Here is a 24,193-nt window from a genome sequence, read left to right as displayed (position 1 = left end):
TGGGTGGGTCCCACTGTGCCCCATCACCCAGATCATTAATGAAGATGTTAAGCAGGACAGGACCCAGTACTTGGACCCACTGGAGCGCTGCACTAGTTACTGGCCTCCAGCTAGACTTCATGCCACTGATCACCACCCTCTGGGCCTTTTCGTCATCAAAGGGTGTCTTTTCATCTCCTTTTACTTTAAGGAATTTAGATGCTTATATAACCTCCCTCTATAGTAAATGGAGAGAAATCATTACCTTCATGAAGTGTTTATCCTTTACTAATACAGTTAACCATGATAGGCAGAGCTAATTATCTAGCGTAGCTACTTAACAACCACTATATAGGTATCTATAATATAGATGATCTGTTCAGTGAATGTGGAAAATTCCCAAACAGCTTAGATTATGTATCTACTTTCTGGATAACTTAAATTTGGTGAGATGATTCAGCCTAAGGTCTCAGAATCTGCAAACGATACAGAAGATATATAAATTTGCTCCTGCTTGAATGTACAATAATAATATTATATGCCAAAGATATATTGGCAAATATATATATATATTGGCAAATACATATTGGCAAAGATATATTAGCAAATATGTAAGAGAGCATTTGTGTAGGAAAAATTAATACAGAACTAATCTTCTAGATTAGCTACAATATATAAAATATGTTATGAAACCCTAAAATAAATTTCAACAATGGAAACACCAATGTAATGAGTAATGTAGTACTTCTAACTGATGGAAGGGACTAAAGTTGCTTTAAGCGATGTGTATCTGGGTACTCATTAAAAGCAAATTTAGATGTTGTCTGTGTTTCAACACTTCGCACATCAGGTCACAGGTATTTTCAAAAGTTCTAAGTGGTAATTTGCCTTCAATTGACCTAGCTGAGAAATCAGAATTTTTGATTCTGAAAATCAGAAAATATCACATTTTATTTTAAATTTAAATATCACTAAAGAAAATTCATTTTACATCTGCAAAAAAAACACAGTTGCAATGAATTTTTAAATAAAAAATTACTGTACATCAATGAAATTTATTTTTATGGCAGAAATAGTAGAAAAATGTATAATTTGATGAAATTTACCTGTCCCAACTCTTCATTGAGGTCAGAAGTATTCACCAGTGGTCCTTCACTTGTCTCCTCATCAAACATCTCCTCATCCCATGTAAGGAAATAAGAACCAAGAAATTTTTGCATTTCCACAGTGACATACATGGATACAGGAATAATGTAGTTGAAAAGAACCATGAACGCAAGGAAGTCTGTAAATGCTTGAAGAAACTGCCAAGGAAACAAGACAAAAATACTAATTTTTCATGTACCATCAAAAACTGGAAGGTGACTACTTAGATTTGCAAATTATTTTTTCTAACAGTTTTCAAACAGTAAGCAACACATCTCACAGTTCAGCACAGAATGCAAACTTTCATGATCTATAACACAACTATTTGGGCATAAAGAAACATCTTTTTAACTTTGTATTTTTCTTTAGAAACATACAGTTAAAGATACAAGTTACTGCTGCAAATTTCTAGAGCAACTAATGAGAGGGATTGCATATGAATGGTGAACTCTATGTGAACAAGAAAACAATATGCATTTGCATATTCACAAATTACCAGAAGAATATCACAAAACTATAGTAAGTCATTCAAGGATTACTAGATTACATAATCTTCAGGCAGTATCATCATCATTTAGTGTAACGAAGGAAATTTTTCTCCACTTTGGGAATATTTAGTGAAGTAATACTATGCTTTCTGTAATACAGGGCTCAGTTCATTTCTTGGTATTCTTCCTTGACTATATCCTTGTTCTCATAAGGATGCTGGACACTGGCAACTGTGCTGGTCTCTAGTGCTCGTAACAGTTACAGGACTATATGAAACTGAGAGGTATTATGACAGAGATTCCTACAGTAGATTCTTCTGATCAAATGTCTGTTATGTAATTGCCACTATTTGGGCGATTCCTTTCAGTCCTATGTTTCTTTGCAAGAGTTGAGCTCTTCTCTTATTGATGTAACTCACATCAATACCAGGAATTTCAAGAGATAAACAAACAAACAAAAAACCCCACATATTTGCATGGGAGTTTTTATACTAAAACAAAGACCTCATAATGCTTAATCAGTCTTCAGTTAAATTCACATAAACAACTTATGTGCAAAAATTCATATACAGGCTTCCCAGAAAATATACCACCACCACTGCTGGGAAAAGTAACAATTCATGACCTGTAAACAAGCAGGCTGTATATACTTTTCAGTAGAATTCTTATAAATGTAGGGTTTAGTGAAACTTTTTTGGTATTTTATTTCCATACCACATTCCTTTTCCTTTCTGGCTCTGTTTTCCAATTATACCATGGCTCATCACGATAGTCTTTACTCTGCCACACGTGCTTCAGGACAGTATTTATTAGCGCTTTACTGATGAGAATACAGAGGTATACAATAAGGAATACATTCATTGATCTAAAAGAAAATAAAGTAAAAATTAAAATGACAATTCCATTAGTATACAAACTACAGAGATTATTAAAAAAATACACTTGTTCTTCAGCCTAACATTTGTTGCAAATCTAACAATGGCATGATGTTAATAACTTCTCTACAGTGTTTTCCCAATGGAGAAAATCATTATCGAGGACCACTTTCTATTTATAATGTTAACTGCTATAATTATGTAAGATTACTTGCAAAAGTACTTTAATAGAAATAAAATGCATCTAGAACATTTTGCAACGTAGCTGCGATGGTTCAACTGTTACTGTTTCTAGACAGATATAAAAAAGAAAGAGCAAGAACGCTGCATTTAAAATTATGTTAACATTAATGATGGGCATGAACTAAAAACTACGGGTTATATACCAGTAAGGACAGAAAGAGGCACATCATTACTCAGTCACTACATAAGAGAAGGGTTGTCAGCTGGTCAGTACATATTGCCTAAGTCAATGACATTCTTTTATTCCACAACGTTGGACACCTTACATAGATGTGATGACTTCAAATAGTAGAGCAGGACTAGAATCTAATCCTCTCTACTTATTAAAGCAGAAACAAACAAACAAACAAACGGATGAGGAAATTTATGATTTTAGATAAAACAACAAAAACTTGCCACACATAGGCTTTGTGTTATTGCAGTTGGTCCAAACTGAAAGGAGTTATTTCTACTGAATTCAATTTAATTGTAATATAAAGTAATGTTAGGATACTGAAGAACATAACCGTGGAAAAATGTCAGTAGGTATACTCTAATCAGTAAAAGTCCACTGGAACAGCTAAACTATCATATCTTAAAAAGGTAAGCGTTGCATTAAGGTGGTTTCTTTTGTAACGATAAATTGAGAACCTTATCTGGAGTTATATGACTCATTTTATAAATCAAAAATGAAGCACACAAAAATGAAAATTTTAAGTCTTTTTACCTCTTTTTTTTTTCTTTAAACCACATTTTCTTTAAAACACATCTTTTAATCACATACTTTTAGCAAAATAAAAATAATCCCCTTTTATTCACTATTCAAACATGCAGTTTTCCAACCCCAAAAGAAATATTGAAATTTTTACTTTTCTACAGCAGATCTTTTCTGTGATTTTGACTGGTAATTTAATGCCATCTTAGTTTCCATGCCAGTGTAGATAGCAACACCTGAAATTAGACAATTTGATTTAATAAAGATTGTATAGTACAATAACACTTTAATAACAATACAACTCACTATATTATTATACCCTGTCATTTCTCTAAGTTTCTATGGTCTGAAGAAAAAGGATACAGATTGGGATAATACTCAAACACTAAAAATGGCTTTAATATTTTGGTTCTTTGAGGGAAATCTTAAGAATGGCATTTCAGATGACATTCCAGAGCCACATTTTCCAATTCCTAACATGTTCTCTGCTATGAATGAAAGCCAAAACAAAGCTGTATTTTGAATAAATCATCTTGTGTTTTTAAGTCCTTTTTTTTTTTTTTGCTTTAATTTTAGAATCAAAATTATATGTTGTAAAAGAAAATTCAGCAATGGCTAAACTACAGGATACATGGAAGAAGAATAAAAGAAGGCTACTGATTTAGCTTTCCTCAGAAAAATCTAATACTTAGTGAAACAAGTGATCTTCTGGTATTACTGAATTCCTGCTAATAATTCAGATTGAGAGACTAACCCTCAGAAGATTAAAAACAACTACAAAAAGCTGTAAACAAGGAAACGGATTTTAAGGGCATATTAAATCAGCACCCCTGCATACTGATAAAAATAATATAGTTTTGGATATGGATCATACTGGGGTAATGGCAAACACTGCATGTGTTACACAGACCAGGAATAGCCACTTACACCTCTGCCTGATACACAATTTAACTGAGATCTCAAAATCATGCTCTCAAGTTTATGTAAATGCTACAAACTAATTGTATTAGTTATCTACTTCAGATACCAATTCAAAGCAAAGAGGGCAAGTTTAAATTAACGTATACTTATAATGCTTTTTTTGGAGAAAAAAATCTAAGATTTTGATGTTTTAGGCTGAGTACTTCATTGCTATTTAGGATCTTCTTTTTTGGAGTATGGAAGTTGTACACGATAGAGGATGACTTGTACCCTTGTCCCTTTCATTACCAGCAAAGGGTTGTTTGTAACACTGCAACTATAACACAGTAACTACCCCTACCACTAGGTTCGCTTGAAGAATGTCAGAAACATGTATTCCATGTTGTGCTTCCTATTTCTGCTGAAGTATTAAAACACTTCCATGGAATGAAGACAGATCACACAAACAAAATACAGTGACTAGTGGAAAGTCTAATTTTGAATCAGGAACTGTTTAGGTGGATTTTTTTTTTTTTAATATCATCCTATTTATAGATACCTGCCTGTTTTGACAAGTGAGCAAAACAGATTTAACACTTTTTATCAAGCTTACTACCTTGTTTGGAACAACACTTATTCACAATGCTTGTTCAAAACCCAAATATTTACAGAAATAATTTGTCTTTACCCCTCCCCAAAATCTCTATAGTCATGGAACATCATTAATACTAATTTTATTGCATTTCTAGAAACACCAAACTTTACTGAAAAGTTGTAAATCAAGTGATTTAATAGAAATCATATTCTTGGTAGCAACTCTAGATTTGTAACTTTGTTTGATGTCTGCTTATTACTTCAGCATTCACCAAAATAACACAAATATTTACCAAAGATTTTTTCTGTATTCTTTAAAGTGGCTCCTCTAAGGAGCAGATTTTCGGATCCTAATGGCCTGTAAAAGACAAACATTACAAAATGTAAGTATTTAGAAAGAGACAGCAGGCCTTAATGGAAGCCATCTAAGACAGGAAAGCAGTATTACTCAATTAATTTTATGTTGTGTGAAAAAATTAATAGGTGGTACTTAAAGCACTTAAGTGAATATTAAAAAAATGTAGATACCTACAATTAAGCTAATAACCTCACAGTCCAAGTCCAGTATTAGCAATTTCATTTTAAAACGTGTTGAGAAAACAGTAAATCCATTTCAACTACGTATGTAAATACCCAAATAAAGATTCATCATCCTAATTGCAAGTTACTTACTTTTAAAAATACTAATTCATGTCTTTTTTTAGGCTTATATAAATTATAGTTTCGTTCATGTTAGAGTTACTTATTAAAGACAGTATGTTCTGTCCTTTCATTTCAAGTATAAATGGTATACAAGGTATTGCTTGAAATTTACTGTATACTTTTCATAGCATAAAGATGAATATAGGTAAAATAACTTATTGAGAAGCAGGAGGAATTACTGTAAAGATCTTCATAGAGTCTAAAATAGCATTTTGGAACGTATGTAATACAATCCACCATGGGAGTGCAAAAACAAGGACTTCTTTACAGACAGACAACATGCAGCGTTGTACAGATGACATTTTAAAGTATTGCCAGACTATTTATATAGCAATGGAAAAATAAAAAAAAATAAAAAAATAAACTCAGTAGTTTTGGATGTTATTCAAAGAGTTCAAAAATAACAAAAAAAAAAATAACAAATCAGGGAACTCTAAAACAAAAACCCCAGGGCCATATCTCTGATGTTCTGATGTAAAACCTGCTACGAGTTCCATTTAAACCAGTGGTGTGATGTTACATGAATGATTTGGTAATAAGACATTGTATCCCGATATAGTAAAAAATGCCAACAGTTCTACTACTAGCGCTGTCCAAGGAATACTAGCCTTAATGCCACAAATTCTCTTCTTGGTCACAGTGTTGCACACAGAGCAGGCTATTGCTGTTTTGATTAAAAAGGAAAGTGCTCTTCAGAAAGAAGAAGGAAAAAAAAGGCAGTGTTCACAGCAGACTGTAGCAATCTACTATTAAATGATGCATCACTCAACACAGAAAGGACAGGAGGATCCTCAGGAAAGGATACCTCCTGCCTGGAAGCACGCAGCTGTCACTGCAACAGCTCAAGAGGCCAGGGCTCTGCCTGACCCTCTTATCTCGGAGACCCCCAAGCAAGAATATAGCCCAGAACAGCTGAGAGGGACACAATCTGCTCTGGATGGTGACAAGAGATTTTTACTGCTTTGCAGTGCAGTCATAGATGTTTCCTTTGGGATCACTGACATGCTCAGCAGTCAAATTTTCCCTCCTCTTTGCTTACTGAGATAGAAAATTACCTATCTACAGACACACTGAGTTTAAGAAAATACTTAGCCAGAATGAATTAACTTCCCACATGCTGGGGCCTTGGATATAATCCAAGTGAGACAACTTTCCCTCCTATTGCTTTGCCTCTTTGTGGAAAGAACCTGAACAAAAATCGGGTACACAAAGTCTTTTCCTTGCTAGTACACAGAAGATCTTATACAGAAGAGACATGAAGACTCATGACACATTTGTACTGCTTTATTTTTATTCTCTATTTGCCATACAAAGAATGTCCTGGGCTACACTAACTGCTCCATGAGGAGAATCTACCTCACTCACTTCAGGATGAAACTTATTTGCACCGGAGGAAGACCCTTCTAGGTGCCAGACCCAGGATAACAAATCATCATTTCCTATACAACATATAAAGTCCATTTCTTTGGATGTTGCCTTCTTGAATACACACAACATTTAAGACTTCTTAGACAAATGTACAAATACAAATCCACCCCTCAGTAAAACTAAACATGACGTTTGGTATGTTCAATCTCCCCGAAGAAGAGAAGGAAGAAGAGGAAGAAGAGAAGGAAGAAAAAGAAGATGACAAAGAAGGAGAAGAGGAAGAAGAGAAATACAAACACAAAGACCCCCTGCTAATGCAACAATATTATCAAAGTACTGTCAAAATACTCACAACATTTACAAGCTAAATACATACCAAATAAAAGCTCAAGGAAAAAGACGAAATATTTATGATATACACAATTACAGTCTATAGACTTTTAACAGAAAAATACTTTATATCAATAAGACAAGACAGCACAATGTTGGTAAAACAAAAGTAATTCTCATTATTGATATCTTAACAATCCATCCCAACAGTGATTACATGTGTAGAAACTCTGTATTTTCCTTACCTTGCAGTAGGCTCATTACTATCATGGTAAATATTTATTCGACCAACAAATCTGCAAGGGAAATATACAAGCAGTTTTACACCAGAGCTAATTTGCGTATTGCTATGTATGTATCTCTCAATATTTCAATTTTTTTAATGTACAAGGACAGGTAATTCTCTTTATATACAGGTCATATATATACAAAGAAAACTGGAAGAGCAAAAGCAAGTTATCAATAATTCAGTAACTGAAGGGGAAAAAAAATGCAAAGGCAAATGCTCACCAACCTCCATAAATAGACATCTCCAAGCAACAGAGACTACCCCCTGCCTGCTGTTATCTTGCTGAACATGATATGAATATGGCACTGAGTACCCCTCTGGTCAGTTCAGGTCGTCCGTCCTACCTTCTTCCAGCCTCTTGCACAACCCCAGCCTACTTGCTGGTGGGGCAGAGTGAAAAACAAGGAAAGCTGGAGAAATGGTTGGTAAAGACCATGCTGTTATCTGTCACATCCTACCCTTATGGCAGGCAGTTCAAAGGCACTACCAAGTAGGCCCTACAGCCCTGCAAGGAAGAAGTTTAAAGTATTTCCTTCCTCCTGCATTCCAACAATGGCTGCTGGAATAGCTAGAGAGCTCTTGAAATACCAGGTAACTGTTCATCAGCCAGAGAAGAGTTCACTAAAGTTCCTGAAAGCACCAGCTTTCTCTGTTTTTTCACCTACGAATACCAGCTGAGGTGGCCTAGAGCAGTGGTCTCCAAACCTAACAGATCATGCACCTGTATCAGTAAAAAGTTTTGAGCATGCACCCCCTCTATATTTCCTTATAAACTAAATATATGTACTAGTGTATTAGTACACTGTGTACGTGATAAAACATACAGAAAAATAGAACTTAAAAAAGGATGAGATAAAAATGAAATACATAGTATTTTAAAGATTATCTTATAAATTGTACAAAAAACTTTTAGAGCTAAAATTTATTAGTAGTAATATTCTTAGTGAGACCTACATGATTTAATATACTTCTTTATTTCTGAAAATTTTAGTTTAACACTTTTTGATTATTGAGGATTTTTTCTAGTACCCTCGAGGAGAATTAAGCACACATTTGTACTTAAATATAGAAGGATTTAATGAACAATGCATTGGACAAAGTCCTACCACCATAAGCAGATCTACGAGGAGTCTGCAAAGATTCATCATTCCCTGTATACATTTGTGTCAGCACCAGTCACAGGAGGGTCGGCATCAGGCACCCTAACACAGTGGTAAAGCAGCATTTTTACTTTTAAGGGACACGTTAAGTGTGTTTATTTTTTCTAATGACAGACACTTTTCTTCGCAGAAAAGGTTAGCGAATTCAGAACACTTGGCCCTTTGTAAAAGAAAAATACTTAACACCTCTAAGTGTGACAACTCTCTTAAGCACTTTGCCAAAAGAAAATCACTGTACTTCTGTGAGGTACAGAAGATTTTCATGGTCACTCCCACCCCAGCTCATTACAAAGCATTGAAAAGATTCTATTTAAAGGTCTTGTTTTTATGAAATTAACCAAACTGATGATATCCTGTAGCACTTCGTGCAATTCTGGGTCCAACCTCCTACTGCAATAGCTTATCTATGACTGATGAAGTGAATGAATTTCACTTGTGGTGCCAGCTCTGTAACCTTACTCTGGGATCCTTTTTCATATCAGTAGAAGTAGCTGCTCCATTAGTAGTTATACTTGCACATTTTCTCTATAAGACATTGTTTTTATTAAAAAGTCATTTGTTCAGAACATATATTCTCTAGTATATCTTTATTATAGTAACTCAGAGACAAAAAAAGTAGTTCTTTATGTATTCCATTATTGAAACAGAATCTAGAAATACCTTAAGCTACAAAATATTAGAAATACCTGTACTTTCAGCCAACTGTACAGCAATATCCCACACTGCATAATTTATTCTAATACCAGGTTCTTTAGATCTTCAGCAGTGTTTCCTATGTACCTTCCAACAGTATTTGCTGGCAAAGGGCTGTATTTCATTTTGTTGCCATATTGTTTTCTCTATTATTTCAGCCATCTTTCCTGCAGCAGGAAGAACGAGTGTTTCCCCGATGATATATAGCTTTTCATCTTTCACTATTCAGTAAGAAAGTTCAAGAGAGTCTTTTAAAGATTTGTTATTACGTTTACTGAAATTTTCTAAAGCACTTCCTAAAATATTGAGTATCACATGGCTTTAAACATTGCTGAAAAAAAAGCTGTGGAAGTTTGTCTTCATGTTCTGGAGGCTTAGCTTTTAATTGTCTTGATAATTGTGATGGCTTCATACAATCATCATGTCAAAACACAACATGCATGTAGGGTGGTGTTCATTGTTAACAACAGCAGATGTAAATCTATCTTTCAAATAGTCTTCACAATTTTGAGTTTATTTGGCCAACTGCTAATGAAGAGCTCGTAGTAAAAGTAGAAGTGTTTGCTCTACCATTTTCTTGTTCTCTTGTGCTTGTGTTATTAGTATTAGCTTCAATCTGCAGCTTCTTTGCAGGAATCTTTTTAAGCCACTTGTCCATTTTTTGAGGGTTAGTTTAGTCAGAACTAGACAATATAATCTGTAAAACCGCTTAACCAGGCACACACAAACCACAATGCTTTGCAATACACTGAAAGTGAACAAACAAGTTTGAGTGCCTGTCAACCTCTCTGCATCATGGAAGACTTACTCTTGCCCCAGGATACTTCTCAAACCGTGGACCCTCTGATATACAGACTGAATGAGGGTGTCAGGATCAATACATACATTAAATATGACTAATACTTGATTTCTTTCTTATTTTTTTAGATTGAAAAATAAACTAAGTAGAAGTTCTAAAATTTCCTTCGCGAACCCCAATGAACTATCTTGCACACTCCCTGGGGTCACTTTGGAGACCACTGCTCTAGAGGAGACCACTGAACTACCTGCACGGATGGTGACTAAATAGATTTCAAGCTCACTCTGGGGCCCACTCTAACCATGCAGATGCAGACAGGATCTTTTAATGATGATATTGATAGGGTACCTTAAACAAAAGAGATAAAATTACTTTCTTACTTATAAAGGTCAGGCTGAGGTTGTTCACATTCAATGGTAGCATGTAATGCATCAATTTCTTCTTCACTGTGAAATGCCTTTGTATCTTGAACAGCATAGTGAGTCTAGAATGAATAAAAAGGTGTAAATAAGAACAAAAAGAATATGGACAGATATACAAAATATTAATATGCATATATAGTTCAGTGTGAAACGTAGTTACTAGCTTTCACATAAGAGCTAATATTTCAAATAAGATGCACCTTTAAATGTTCCTTATTGGGAAACTTTCTACATTACATGCAGGTACCTTGCAATATACTCACAGATCAGGTTAACATGAAATTTAAGTACAAAATATTTTGTGAATTATCTCTGTAATCTGCATGCCTATACTGAACACAGTCAAAACTGCAAATAAATATCACATAATCACAGAATGGTTTGGGTTGGAAGGGACTTTAATGATCATCCAGTTCCAAACCCCTGTCACAGGCAGGGATGCCACCCACTAGACCAGGTTGCTCAATGCCCCATCCAACCTGTCCTTGAACACCTCCAGGGATGGGACATCCACAACTTCTGTGGATAACCTGTTCCTTTGCCTCACCAACTCTCAAAGACTTTTTTCCTTATAGCTAATCTAAACCTCCCCTCTTTTGCTTTAAAACTGTTCCCCTTGTCATTATCAATATCTGCCTGTGTAAAAGGTTGCTCTCCATCTTTTTTTTATAAGCCCTCTTTAAGTACTGAAAGGGTGATTGAATCTTTTCATAGAATAGTGTAACTGAGAAAAATTTAGTCAACTGTCAGAAATTTATACAAGTCGATTTATCTGCTCACAAATATATGCATTTAAGTTATACCATGTTCTGTGTTAAAAAAAAAAAAGAAAAGCAAAATGTAAACTTTGCCTTAAAAAGAAAATATATAACATTTTATTACCTTATGACTGGATTCACCATCCAAACTAGCTGTTGTAACAAAACATGTTCCATCTTCTCTACTACTGGAGAGAAATATTAAGTCACATGGGAATGTTTCATCTTCTTTTACCATCACAATGTCTCCAACCTAGGGGAAAAAACACTTATCAATCCTGTGTCACCTCAAATTTCAGATTTCAAAACCTATTCAAAAATTAAAATATTTTAAAAATTCACCAATTTTCTTTACACCAGGATGTTACCACAAGAGTAAAGAACTACAGAAATATCTCTGAAAAAACGAATCACACCTTGTGAAATGAATCAGGCTTGTAGTACCCTTCCTCTCAGGATCTCAAGCCATTTTGCAAGTACTGTCTTTTTCAGCTTTGCAACATTATTTCAGAAATGGAAGATACTATCCTTGCTTTAAGAATAAATACAACAAACCATCTTTTCAAAAATAGCTGGAGATGTGGGCTACTCTCATTGGCTCTTGAGCATAAGCATCTCAGAATGTTATAATTAGAGACAGTTGAAAAAACTAAGAATTCCAAGTCTGCCAATGAAAACAGGATAGATTTTCAGCAGAATTTGTCACTAGAAGTCCATCCCATTCTTTATCCATTTAAAGGTGCATAAATTAATTCTCATTAATGCAAACATAGATAGCATGTTACAGTTTGTTAAACGGCATCATGGAACAACCAACCAACTATAAATTTAAAAGATAACTGTAAAGCCTCCTTTTGAGAAAAACAGCCTTTGATAAATTTTTGGAGCTCATCTTTTACAAAGGAATATAAAAAATTTACAAATGGTAAAGATATAGTATATGTTTTAAGAATATCAGTTTCAATTAAAAGATAGTAATTTTGGGAATTTTTCATGTGACTCAACATTTGCTAGATATACCTTTAAGTCATAATTCATTATCATAAGATTCAGCTTAATCATTATCCTCATGATACTGCTGAATTCTAACAGCCCTAGCAGTCTGGCCGAGTTCAGTTAATTCTAGTTAAGCAAAATTGTTTAAAAGCAATCAGCAATAGCAACAGGTAAAATTATGATAGCATCAATACAATTTACTAAAATGTATTGAAAAACTAGAATGATGATAAAAGATTTAACTTCTTGTAGATAAGCATAAGGTTTAATTAAGGATGTGACATGACAATTGGGTACTTCATGTCTAGGAAAAAAGCTATACTTTTACAAAAAAAAAGGAAGTCTTGGGCTGTTCAAATATAGGAAGACATTAATTCCCTCATATACTTCATTTTGATTAAATAATTTTTCATGTTTCATTCTGCAGACCCAGGGAAATGAGGCTACATAATGAGAGAGTGAAGTAGTAGGTTTCTAACCAGAGGCAGTGAATGTATTGGCTGGGGCCAGCCTGAACAATATGGAGCCTTCATCCTGAAGAGCAGTGGAGCCTGGCTGACTACTGCATAAGTTGCCTTACTCTTCTAAGATGTGTCTCTGAGAGAACTTGCCTTTTTGCCACAAAATCATTAAACATTAAATCATCATTAAATCATAAAAACAGTGACATGGTAAATTATAATAAAGCACTCAAAATGAGAACTTATCAAAAGCAGATAAAACACTGTTAGGGCATTATCTTGAATAAACTGTTAAAAGACAGAGAGTCCACCTAGTAGAACAAATTGTAAGAAATTGTAATTGTCATTAGTTTGATTTTGCCAGCCCTCTTTACCACTGAAAATATTCATTTAATTGTCAGCTAGCTAAAACACAGTGACATTACTGCAACTTTAATCACCTCTAAAGACTGTACCTGGGGCTTTTCAGGTTGCCACTGAAAATACACATTGGAAAATGTTGTATCGGAATTTTCAGATACAACTCAAAGACAAGAGTCCTCTTAGTTTTGATTTTCACACATCATAATGCTGAACGATCCTTATTATTTACTAATCAATCCATGAAGATGTTCTTTGTAAGCTATGGCATACAAATCAGTCTGCAACCCAGGAGCAATCTATAATATAACAGCCTATTAAAACATAAATTAATAATCTAAACAATTTGCAGTAGAAAAAAAGGCAGGAGTCAAGAAAAAAACAGTAAACAAAATACCAACAAAAAGGTATCTTCTTAAAATATAAAAGGTGTTTTTTGATACATTTGCTAATGCATCAGTTAAAAAGAAATCTCATATTTCATCATTTTTTTAAACTTCATGTAATCATGTAATCAAATGTCCACAGGCTTCAGGGGCTGAAGGATCTGCCTTTATATGATCTAGTCTGTTTTCTTGCATAATACAGGTCAGAGAACTTTGCCCTGTTACCCATAAACAGATACCCTCTCTACACAAGTATTTTCTATGCCTGCCTCAGCTATCCTTTAGTTTGTTAAATACAATCACTGAAAGGCAAAGAACTGGGGAGAAATTGAGAAAATATAGGCAATAGATTAATTACTGTAATACAAATTCCAGTTATGTGGTACTTCACCATTTTTATTTAGAATGGATAACTGTTCAGGTACACATGTGAAATACAAAGCACATCATGTTTTTTTATTTTATTGCCTGGAAGCTCTAGGCAGAAGTTATCACACTCAAAGGAATGGAAAGCAGAAAGGAAAGCAGAAAGGTTGTGAGCCCTGAAGAGCTATTTATGCCCAAACAGGGCAGAGCAGAAAAAGATATTCCTAATAGAGATATGAGAAATAAGGAAACCCTAAACAAATATCTATCATATTTGCTGAGTTCTAAAGATTATAAGGATGGCAAGTGCATCTAAGCATCAGTAAGAGAAACAAACAAACAAAAAAAACACAAAAGACACATTTATTTCTGAAAATAACCCTCAAAAAAATATATAAAATAAACAGGAAAAGAATGCAGAAGCATTCAGAAGCCCAATGAAGAGGTTGTGATTTAATGGGTAATGAAGAAAGTATTCTGAATGTGTTGTATTTTCTCTATAAGGAATAGGACAAATTGATAGGGTTGACTATCATAATTGGGCTTAAAGAACTTACTAATGTGCATACCCACAGATAACTGCAAATGGAGAAAAGACAAAGGACAAGTATCATGAGTGAAACGTTCATTAAAAAACAGAAAATGAAAGCAGTAGTTATGAGAGAAGAGTTAAAGCAAAGATAAAGCAGAAACTTGTCTAACTTCTTAAAATACTTTTCTCAGAGGCATTCAATTAAAATTTAGTTTATTGAAGGTCTATTACCATGAAATGTAATAAATACATTTTCTACACTATATTCCTGTGTCTTTTTTTTTATTTATTTTTACTAGAAGTTCAAAGTAAAGCCTGACTCCTGAAGTCTATTAAGTCATAGTTACTTACTCTCAATTTTCGGCTTTGCTTTCTAACCAGTTTACCATGTTGAATGAAATGAACAGGGCATTGGTTCATTGCATTGTCAGCTTTATGTCGAAGCCAATCTTCATAACCCTAGAAAACAGTGAAATGGAATGACGCAGTGATGCACATTTGGCTATAAAGACACAGAACAGCTCTATCTTGCAACAAAAATAAAAAAAAATAAATAAATAAAATAATATATCATTAACCAAAATAAGGAACATGAAAAGATTTTCGCTAGAACAAATGAAATTGAGATACGGTCATGTTGGACATATGAGAAAGAGCATTCACAGTTACAATTAATTTACAAAATTATATATTTTAATGAAGACATTTTGATAAATAGGGATGTCTATAATATAAAGAAAAAATTCTGTTTTTTAAGTGATTGTCTTTTGTTCACAGTTTATTGACTCTTTCGTAAGTGCAAAGTACCTATAGAAGCTGCTGCTGAAAAGGTAGAAGTGGAGAAAATATATTTTGGAAGACTGGGACTCCATATTGAAAGATGATCAAGTGAGGCCATGACTGAAGATGGTCATATTTCCTGCCTGTTGTTCAATTATGTCAAACTTCTTAACCCTACATACAATTTATTAATACTGAAGAATTTTGTTTGCAGAGACTTTGCAGGCTAACCTATTTTGATTGCTCAATTATCTTATGAATTTGTGTTTTATAAAAAAAAGTCAAAGTGAAAGACGAAGAACCTTTAACTTTCCATTTGAAAGGTCCTGCAGTGGGTTAAAGACTGGAATTGACAAATGCCTCAGTGGTTAAGAGATGGAAAATACTACTTGTACTCCATAAAAAGTTTAAATCTAACTATCTTGGGCACATTTGAAAATCAAGTGTGGAACAAGGGTATCACTACCCTGAATGCTCTCAGAGATAATATGGGAACTCACTTTATAACTCCAGCATAATACAGAAGCTGGTACAGCTGTTCCAGCAGGCCCCAAAGTCTACACCAGCTGTTTGAAAAAAGACTATGGGGGAAACAACTGCAGTACTATGCACAGCATGTCATAATCCAGGCTTTGATGAACCACTGTTGAACTACATTAAGACTTTTAAGTGCAACAATTAAAATAGTAAGAGTAGGAAATTATACCTAAATTACCAGCCATTGCTTTCGTTTGCCATGACTTTTGCTCATCAAGAGATGAATCCTATGACAGGATATACTCTGTGTAGTTAGCACTACAAAGAAATGAAAACACTACACTGTAGGTTTTTTTGAAAACTAATGTAGGAAAATTTTGCATTTAGTATGAAGACAAGGAAGGTAGTCGGTATCCTATTAAGGTACAATCAAAAACTACCCTCTGTAGCGGGTCTGGTTGGGATGGAGTTAACTTTCTTCATAGCAGCCCACTGTAGTTATACCCCAAACATTTGGCGATTGCTGAACAGGGCTTTCAGTGCATTGAGGCTTTCTATCCAACCTCCCTCCTCGCCAAAGGGCCAGTATGCTCTGGTTGCCAAGAGGCTGGGAACTGACACTGCCTGAACAGCAGACCCCAACTGATCAAAGGGATATTCCATACCAGTGTGGTGTGCTCAGAAAGAAAAACTCAAGGGAAAAGTGGAGGACAGGGGGACATTTGTGGTGATGGTGTTTGTCTTCCCAAGCAAGCATGAGGTATGATGATACCCTGCGCTTCAGGATGTGGCTGGACATCTGCCTGCTGATGGGAAGTAGTTAATCAATTCCCCTTTTTACTTTGCTGGTGTGCACAGCTTTTCCTTTCCCTATCAAACCATCATTAACTCAACTGATGTGTCTTTTTGCCTTACTTCTCTTTCTCCCCATCACACAGGAGAAGGGATTGAGTAAGAGTCTGCTGGCCAGGGTCAACCCACAACATCCTCATTTTTGTTACAGTTTTAGCCATCATAGTCCTGGAGCATGACTCAAGATAGGTAATACAGAACCCCCATATAGAAGTTCTGAGATAAAATTTGGACCATTCTGACATTGGACTATTCATAGACATTGTCTTGATGTCTAATTTCCTCATTAAACTTTTTTTTTTTTTTTTCCCCAAAAAGACAGAATATTAATACTGAAGCACAAAATAATAGACCTTTCTTCTGCCAATCAAGAGTATTAATTCCTTTGAGTGGCCCAGTAAAAGCCGCTGAACATCAAGCTGCTTGCACAAATTTTGCTTACACATTCACGTCCTATTTGCTGGTTTTATCTTGCCGCTATGTAGGAAAAATGTTTTCTGTCTGGGCCCACTGACAGAGTGAAGATTGAACCATGCAATGAAATTCACTGAGCCACTACGTTCTTACACTGATGTCTGTCATGCAAGAGCAATTATTGTTAGATTGGACTGAAGGCAAAAAGCCAAACAAATAATAGAAATACTCTAAAGACCAATATCTGTGACTATTACTTTGGAAGCCCAGAGTTTTAGAAATTGCTCTGTGGCTATACTGAAATGGTAATGAAGTAAATGAAAATGAAGAATGTAATATGTACAGCTTATAAACTCACTTGCTAATTTAAATCTAGTAAAAGTTTTGATGAATTAATTTTGTACTAACAAGGTTTATGCAGGATAAGGTATTCTCTGTCCTTCTCCGGCTGGCCTGAAACTACTGAAGTCAACAAATTTGGGTCCAGCTCAATCAACAGATATGCAACCACACTCATTCCTGTTTCAATTCTGACCCAGACCAAGCTCTGATAATGCATAGGTCTGATCACTCTGTCTCCATATGAATCACAACACTCTGTATTCATCTGTGAGTTCCACTAATTTCAGTAAGATTCTATCTATATTTAAGTGCTCATGTTAATTGGAACACTGCAGCATTCGGGTTCCAGGTGAAAAACTACCTAAATCTGTTCCTTTTGGTAGCACTAGCTTGAGAATGAAATAACAATCCCTTACCTGTATTATGCAATTTAAATCCAACAAACCAACTTTTATTAGGATCTTCTATACTCAATGATGTGGCAGTAACAGATTTCTAAAAATTACTTCAATTTTATGGATTAATTTTCACATTAAAAATGAGATAACACTATAACATTTTTTCATGCTAATCTGCAGAAAGCACAGCAGCTATCACTACCAACTGTACATTACCATCAGCATATACTGAAGACGATCCAAAATAATTTTTATTATCTCTTCATTCCTTAGAGGCTACAGAAATCTCAAAGGTAAAAGAAAGGAGATTTATCTAATCATTTTTTCTTGTTCTTACTAAACTCATTTTGAGCCACTGTGGAAAAATGTAACAGGATGTGGAGAGCTACTCAGAAACAGACAAAAGTCAAAGTAAACACACAAGAGTGTTGAGTAAACACAAGAATCTAAATGATTCCTTGGAACATAGGGAATTATAAAATAATTTATAAGCTTGTGTTGAGCTTATAGTGAGCTTATAGTTGAGCTTAGTGAGACATCATCATGTAACAAAAAAGCTTCTACTTTAACTACACAAGAAAAACTATTTTCCTGTCAAAGTTCATCACAATAATTCCAAAAGCATTTCCCTGACAGTCTAACACAAAAAGATGGGGGTAAAATAACATGCTAAACAAATACAAAAGTTATCTTTCGTTTTACTTTTGCTCACCTGTTTGATAGCTGTTACTGTGATGACAAATAAAAGTGGAAGTCCGCTTGTAACTGGACTGGTAGGTGTATCAATAATTAACTGCAACAAAAGGAACAAATATCTTCGGGTTATATTTTTGTGAATGTAAGCAGTGAACTATTCAAACAAAATGTTTCAAGTAATGTTTTCACCAGTGTGTTACAAAGTACCAAGGACATTTAATTATAAGGACATTTAATTATAATTAACAGTACTTTAATACAATTGTAAGGATTTTAGGGAGCTTTGGAAGCAAAACCACTGAGCAGCATTTGAAATCAGCATATTGCTGTTTTCACATTATACAATACAGCTGTTCTTAAGCACGCAAGCAGTAAATCCTGAAATACTGACATGTGTCTTCTGTAATTATATAAGGAAGAGGTAGAATGCAGAGGAAATTAAGTTGTTCTTAGAATCTGCACAGTTTTTCTTTCTATGCAGTCTAGTGTGTCAAGTGATAGAACTTTTCACTTAACTTTTATTGTTTAATACATTTAAGTGTTGTGAATGGTTCAGAATAAAGACACCGAGAAAGCAGCAAACAAATTACTTGAAATAATAATTACAAAACCAAATAGTCTATGTATTATGCTAAGCAAGAATTATATAAGCATCTATAATTTGTTTTCTCTACAGGCCTTGATAAGTGTGCAGTTGAAAAATTTCTGCCATGGGATGATTCTGTTATAAAAAAATGTAACTTTCAGCATAACTAATAAAAGTTTATTATCAACATAATTTATAATAATGGTTTTACTAATCTGGATGCATTTTTTCTACAAAATAAAAAAATTAAAATGACACTTATTATATTCAACTTAATTAAGACATGCCTTGCCATTCAATTATCAAACCAGGGATGGTGTCAATTTTTCTTTAGGTTAGACTTGTATTTACAACCTGGGAATGAAATAAACCCCTTTTTGTCAGATGAACAATTCAAAAACCTATCCAAGTTCACCCATTTACCTCCCCAATCATAAAAAACACTGGATTTTTGAACCCTTTTCAGTTGTTCGTTTTTTTTAAGGAAGAATACAGAAATTTATTTAAAAATGGGGACAGCTTACCTGAACAAGAAAAATGATGAGAAAATAGAAGTTAGCTATTCTTCTGAACTGCTCAAACAAATTTTTCGGTATAAAGTTCCAAAATGTGTACTGAAAACAAATGCACAGATTATCACTGTTTGTGAGAGAAATATTATTTACATCTTTAGTTCAAATAATCGGACAAATTCAGAAGTCACAATCTATGATTAAATTAGACTAAAAATTGTCTTATTTTTGTTACTTTATTAAATAGTCCACTGAAATGGAATATTAATTGAAATCATGTATTCCTGGAATCATATCATTTGTGTCAGGTAGGACTTTCTGAACTGTGATAGTCTTGGTACTAGGGATTTAAAGTTTTTGAACAGTAACAATGCTCATTCAGAGATTCAGCTCACCTGAAGATATCGAAGGATTTTTAAAAACATCTTAGTGGCTTCTAACATTATTTTTAATTCATTTCCATTTTGTACACATGACTTGAGGAGGTAGGTGGCACTCTGAGAGGTAACTACGAAGTCATAGCATGCTGAGTACTACGTAAAAGTTGCCAGCCCCTGTTCCTTGACTTTGATGCAAACATACTTCTCAAAATAAACTACAGCACTGCATAAGAGTACATGGCTGGATATCTCTCTATTCTTACAAATACCTAAAGCTTAAAGAAGTAAGAAACAGTATATAAAAGTGCAAACTGAAAATGCAAAAATTTCAAAGGAAAAAACATAAAAGTTAAGGAGGAAGGTCATTCCATCATTTAGTCCCTTCCCTTGGCCACGGGGGGTTTAACCTTACTTTGCTTATGCAGCTCACTGTGTAGCTCCCAAAAACTGGATCAGAGCATTGCTTTTTGGAATGCATGTGAAAAATGCCATCTAAAACTGAGTGAAAATGTATGAAAAATGGCTTAAGAAAAGTAACACTATTATCTCATTACTCAAATTCTCATTTGACATATCATAAAATGACAACTCCAATGTAACTTTTGTTTTGAAGAAGACAGGCTAAGAAGCTTATTTGCTCAGATTACAATGATTCATACTGTTATGCAAATTATTCCATGTGATATACATCTGAATTTGGCCCTGAACACAAAGACAAGACCTAGAAGGAAAGTACCTCAGTTCCATCTGAGGGCAAAAAGGATCCCCAAGAAACATGCCGCCTTTGTATGTGAAACCCCTACCATGCAGACTATAGAATTATGGAACTTTGTATCGCAGAAAGGTTTGGGTTGGAAGGGACCTCAAAGCCCACCCAGTTCCACCCAGTTCCACCCACCTCCCACCAGCCCAGGTTGCCCAAAGCCCCATGCAGCCTGGCCTTGAACACCTCCAGGGATGGGGCAGCCACAGCTTCTCTGGGCAACCCGTGCCAGTGCCTCACCACCCTCTAAGGGAAGAATTTCTTATCTAACCCAGATCCACCCTCTTTTAGTTTAAAACCATTGTTCCTTGTGCTATCACTACACTCCCTGACAAGTAGTCCCTCTCCTTCTTTCTTTCCTGTAGCACCCTTTGGAAACTGGAAGACCACTGTATGGTCTCCCTGGAGCCTTCTCATCTCTGGGCTGAATGAACCTCAACTCCCTCCATATACCCTCACAGGAGAGGTGCTCCAACCCTCTGATCATCCTTGTGGCCATCCTCTGGACTCACTCCAACAGCCCCATGTCCTTTTTACGCTGTGGGCTCCAGAGCTGAATGCAGCACTCCAGGTAGGATCTTGTGAGAGCAGAGCAGAGAGGGAGAATCACCTCCCTCACCCTGCAGGCCATGCTGCTTTTGATTCAGCCCAGGATACAGTTTACTTTCTGGGCTGCAAGCATACATTGCCAGCTTGTGTCAGTATTTCATTTACCAACACCCACAAGTCCTTCTCCGCAGTACCATTCCCAATCCACTCATTTCCCAGTCTGTACTCATGTTAGGAATTTTCCTGAACCAGGTGCAGCATCTTGCACTTGGCCTTGTTGAATTTCCTGAGGTTCATGTGGGCCCACTTCTCAAGCCTGTCCAGGTCCCTCTGGATGGCATCCTCTTTCTGCCACATCAGCTGCATCACTCAGCTTGGGGTCACCCACAAAGCTGCTGATGGTGAACTCAATCCCACTGTCCACACCACTGACAAAGATGTTTAATAACACCAGTCCCAATACAGACCCCTGAGTAACCCTTGTATTTGTTTGGCTTTAAAGCCTGCACATGCGTAGCTCATGGGAACAATATGTTCTTTTTCTATGATGTCCCGAAAATCAGTATATTCCAAATATTCCCTAAGTAAGCACTTACCCTGCTTAAGAAGTTATTTAAATATTGTATCACCTGTTTGCAAGCCCAAACCCCTGCAAGCATACATGCAAGAGCTGGGAAGCCAAGTGCTCTCCTCTTGCAATCAGAATACCTTCACTGGGCTGGAATGCTATTCACACTGCCCACTCCCCAGCTACTTGCTTTGGCTGCAGGATTTTAGAAAGAACTGGTTAGACTTGATCAAGAATTTTCCTTGTACAACGGTCCCAATCGTTTAAAGCTGCTGTTGTGATATGTAGCAATACAGAGAAGGGAAGTCCCACACATGATTTCTGCCTGGTAGTCACAGACAGCAGTATCAGCAACAAGGAAACCCATCCCTTAGGTAATTTTAGAGATATATACATCAGTGAGAAGCTGAAGTGGTGATAGTGATACAGACACACCAACAAATTATAAGTTAGCACACCACTAGAGCTGACTGCTGTGGTGATCTCACCAGCGCTCTTCAATGGCTACCCACAGCAATAAAGCTCCGACTGGTTGGTTTTGTACCTCTGATGACTGTAGGCATAGATTGCAAGCCACAACAGAGGCATCTGAATAATTTATTTTTTCTTATTTCTCCATTATTAAAACACCAGATTTCTTCTTTAATGTCTGGAAACAATATGCATAAATCATATGTAGTGTAACGCAACTTGAACTTGTAATTCCAGTCATGGAAAGACAGGATTATGTCAATCACGGCTTGAGATGAACCTATTCAGAATTGGGTTTGTTGCCTTTTCATGCACACATAGAGGGAACATGCTAGGTTTATAATTAGAAGAATGTATCCCTGGACTGCAGAAATGATGCCAAATCTTTTACGCCACATTTTTGCTACTCCAGTGTTCAGAAAACATCCTAAGAAGTGAAACAACTTAAGAGAAGGTTATCACGTGAAATCTTCCCAGAAGCATTACTATTGTAACTAAACAAAACTAGTGGCTAGGAAGAGGTTTAAAGAGGTTTCTAACCACTTCTTTGTTACCTCTGGCCACTACGGTTTGACAAACAGTTTAAACCTACAAAATAGCTCTCTCTTGCAAAAATATAAACTCCACCGGGCCATGTAAAGCGTACTTTGAAGTGTCATCTTCAGTTACTTTATATCATGTAAATGATGGTATGTGAGAATGAAGTGATTATAGTAATTCTATATTTTCATCATTAGCTTTGATTAACTACAAAATTTTGTCTAATTGTAATGGATTTATTTCCTTATGAATCTTTGCTTGCAGAAAAGAACAAAATAGGTTTCAGTGAAAAACTGCTTGCATTCTTCTGGTTTGCAATAACTTTCTGCTTAAATGTGCTAGTGTTTAAACTAAAGATGTGCTGGCAGCATATTTTTGTGAGACAAGATATTTAAAACACCAGAAAGTCAAGTAAGTTATTTAAAACAATCTGTAAAAAAAGTTTGAATGTTCATCTTTATCCAAAGTATCTGATCTTCCTTATATTTCAACTTCCATCTAGTGCTTTCCCAGTGAAGCAGTGTTCTTTCCTGCAGCTTCATCCTTCCTCACCATCTCTCTTACCTCAATAAATATGAACATACTAGGAGCAGACCATTTTCAGAAAATCATAGAAAGGTTTGGGTTGGTCGGGACCCTTCAGGATCGTCTAGTTCTAACCTCTCCATGCCATTGGCAGGGACACCTCCCACCAGACCAGGCTGCCCACAGCCCCATCCAGCCTGGCTTTGAACACCTCCAGGGATGAGGGATCGATCCATAACTTCTCTGGGCAACCTGTTCCAGTGCCTCACCACCCTCAGCAATGAAGAATTTCTTCCTTATATCTAATGTAAACCTACCCTATTTTAGTTTAAAGCCATTCCCCCTTGTCCTATCACTACACCCCCGACAAAGAGTTCCTCCCCAGCTTTCCTGTAGCCCCCTTTAGGTACTGGGAGGTCACAATGAAGTCTGCCTGTAGCCTTCTCTTCTCCAGGCTGAACATCCCCAGCTCTCTCAGCCTGTCTTCATGGAGGAGCTGCTTCAGCCCTCTGATCATCCTCGTGGTTGTCCTCTGAACTCACTCCAACAGCTCTGTGTCCTTCTTGCGTTGGGGACCCCAGAACTGAATGCAGCACTCCTGGTGCGATCTTGTGGTACTGGAGCAGAGGGGAAGAATCACCTCCCTTACGCTGCTGGCAACGCTTCTGTTTTCCTCGAACCTCATAAATTTTTAGTATAATCCTTCATTATACTGGATTTCAGACATACGAAGTACACCTTTATTCTTCACAGAAGAAGTAACAAGTTTTGAAAGATTCTAGGCAAGAAAGAAAGATCG

The 24,193-nt window shown here is 35.8% G+C and overlaps 1 protein-coding gene across 4 annotated transcripts in view; it reads right to left on the bottom strand.

The window, feature by feature from the left end:
* Positions 1–24,193, bottom strand: part of ATP11A (ATPase phospholipid transporting 11A) — a 124,033-nt gene that overhangs the window by 32,285 nt on the left and 67,555 nt on the right. For all 4 annotated transcript variants that reach the window (XM_084505586.1, XM_084505587.1, XM_084505589.1 and 1 more), the window contains exons 3-12: positions 19,611–19,700; positions 18,517–18,597; positions 14,893–15,000; positions 11,565–11,693; positions 10,641–10,744; positions 7,565–7,615; positions 5,213–5,277; positions 3,580–3,661; positions 2,328–2,478; positions 1,086–1,283 (exon numbers count right to left, since the gene is read on the bottom strand). In XM_084505586.1, coding sequence (XP_084361712.1) covers positions 1,086–1,283; positions 2,328–2,478; positions 3,580–3,661; positions 5,213–5,277; positions 7,565–7,615; positions 10,641–10,744; positions 11,565–11,693; positions 14,893–15,000; positions 18,517–18,597; positions 19,611–19,700 — 1,059 coding nt within the window. The remainder of the gene's footprint in view (positions 1–1,085; positions 1,284–2,327; positions 2,479–3,579; positions 3,662–5,212; positions 5,278–7,564; positions 7,616–10,640; positions 10,745–11,564; positions 11,694–14,892; positions 15,001–18,516; positions 18,598–19,610; positions 19,701–24,193) is intronic.

Source organism: Aythya ferina, assembly GCF_964211825.1.
Source record: "Aythya ferina genome assembly, chromosome: 1".
NCBI lineage: Eukaryota > Metazoa > Chordata > Aves > Anseriformes > Anatidae > Aythya > Aythya ferina.
The sequence above is the reverse complement of the archived record's forward strand: the minus strand, read 5'-3'. Positions and strand labels throughout refer to the sequence as shown.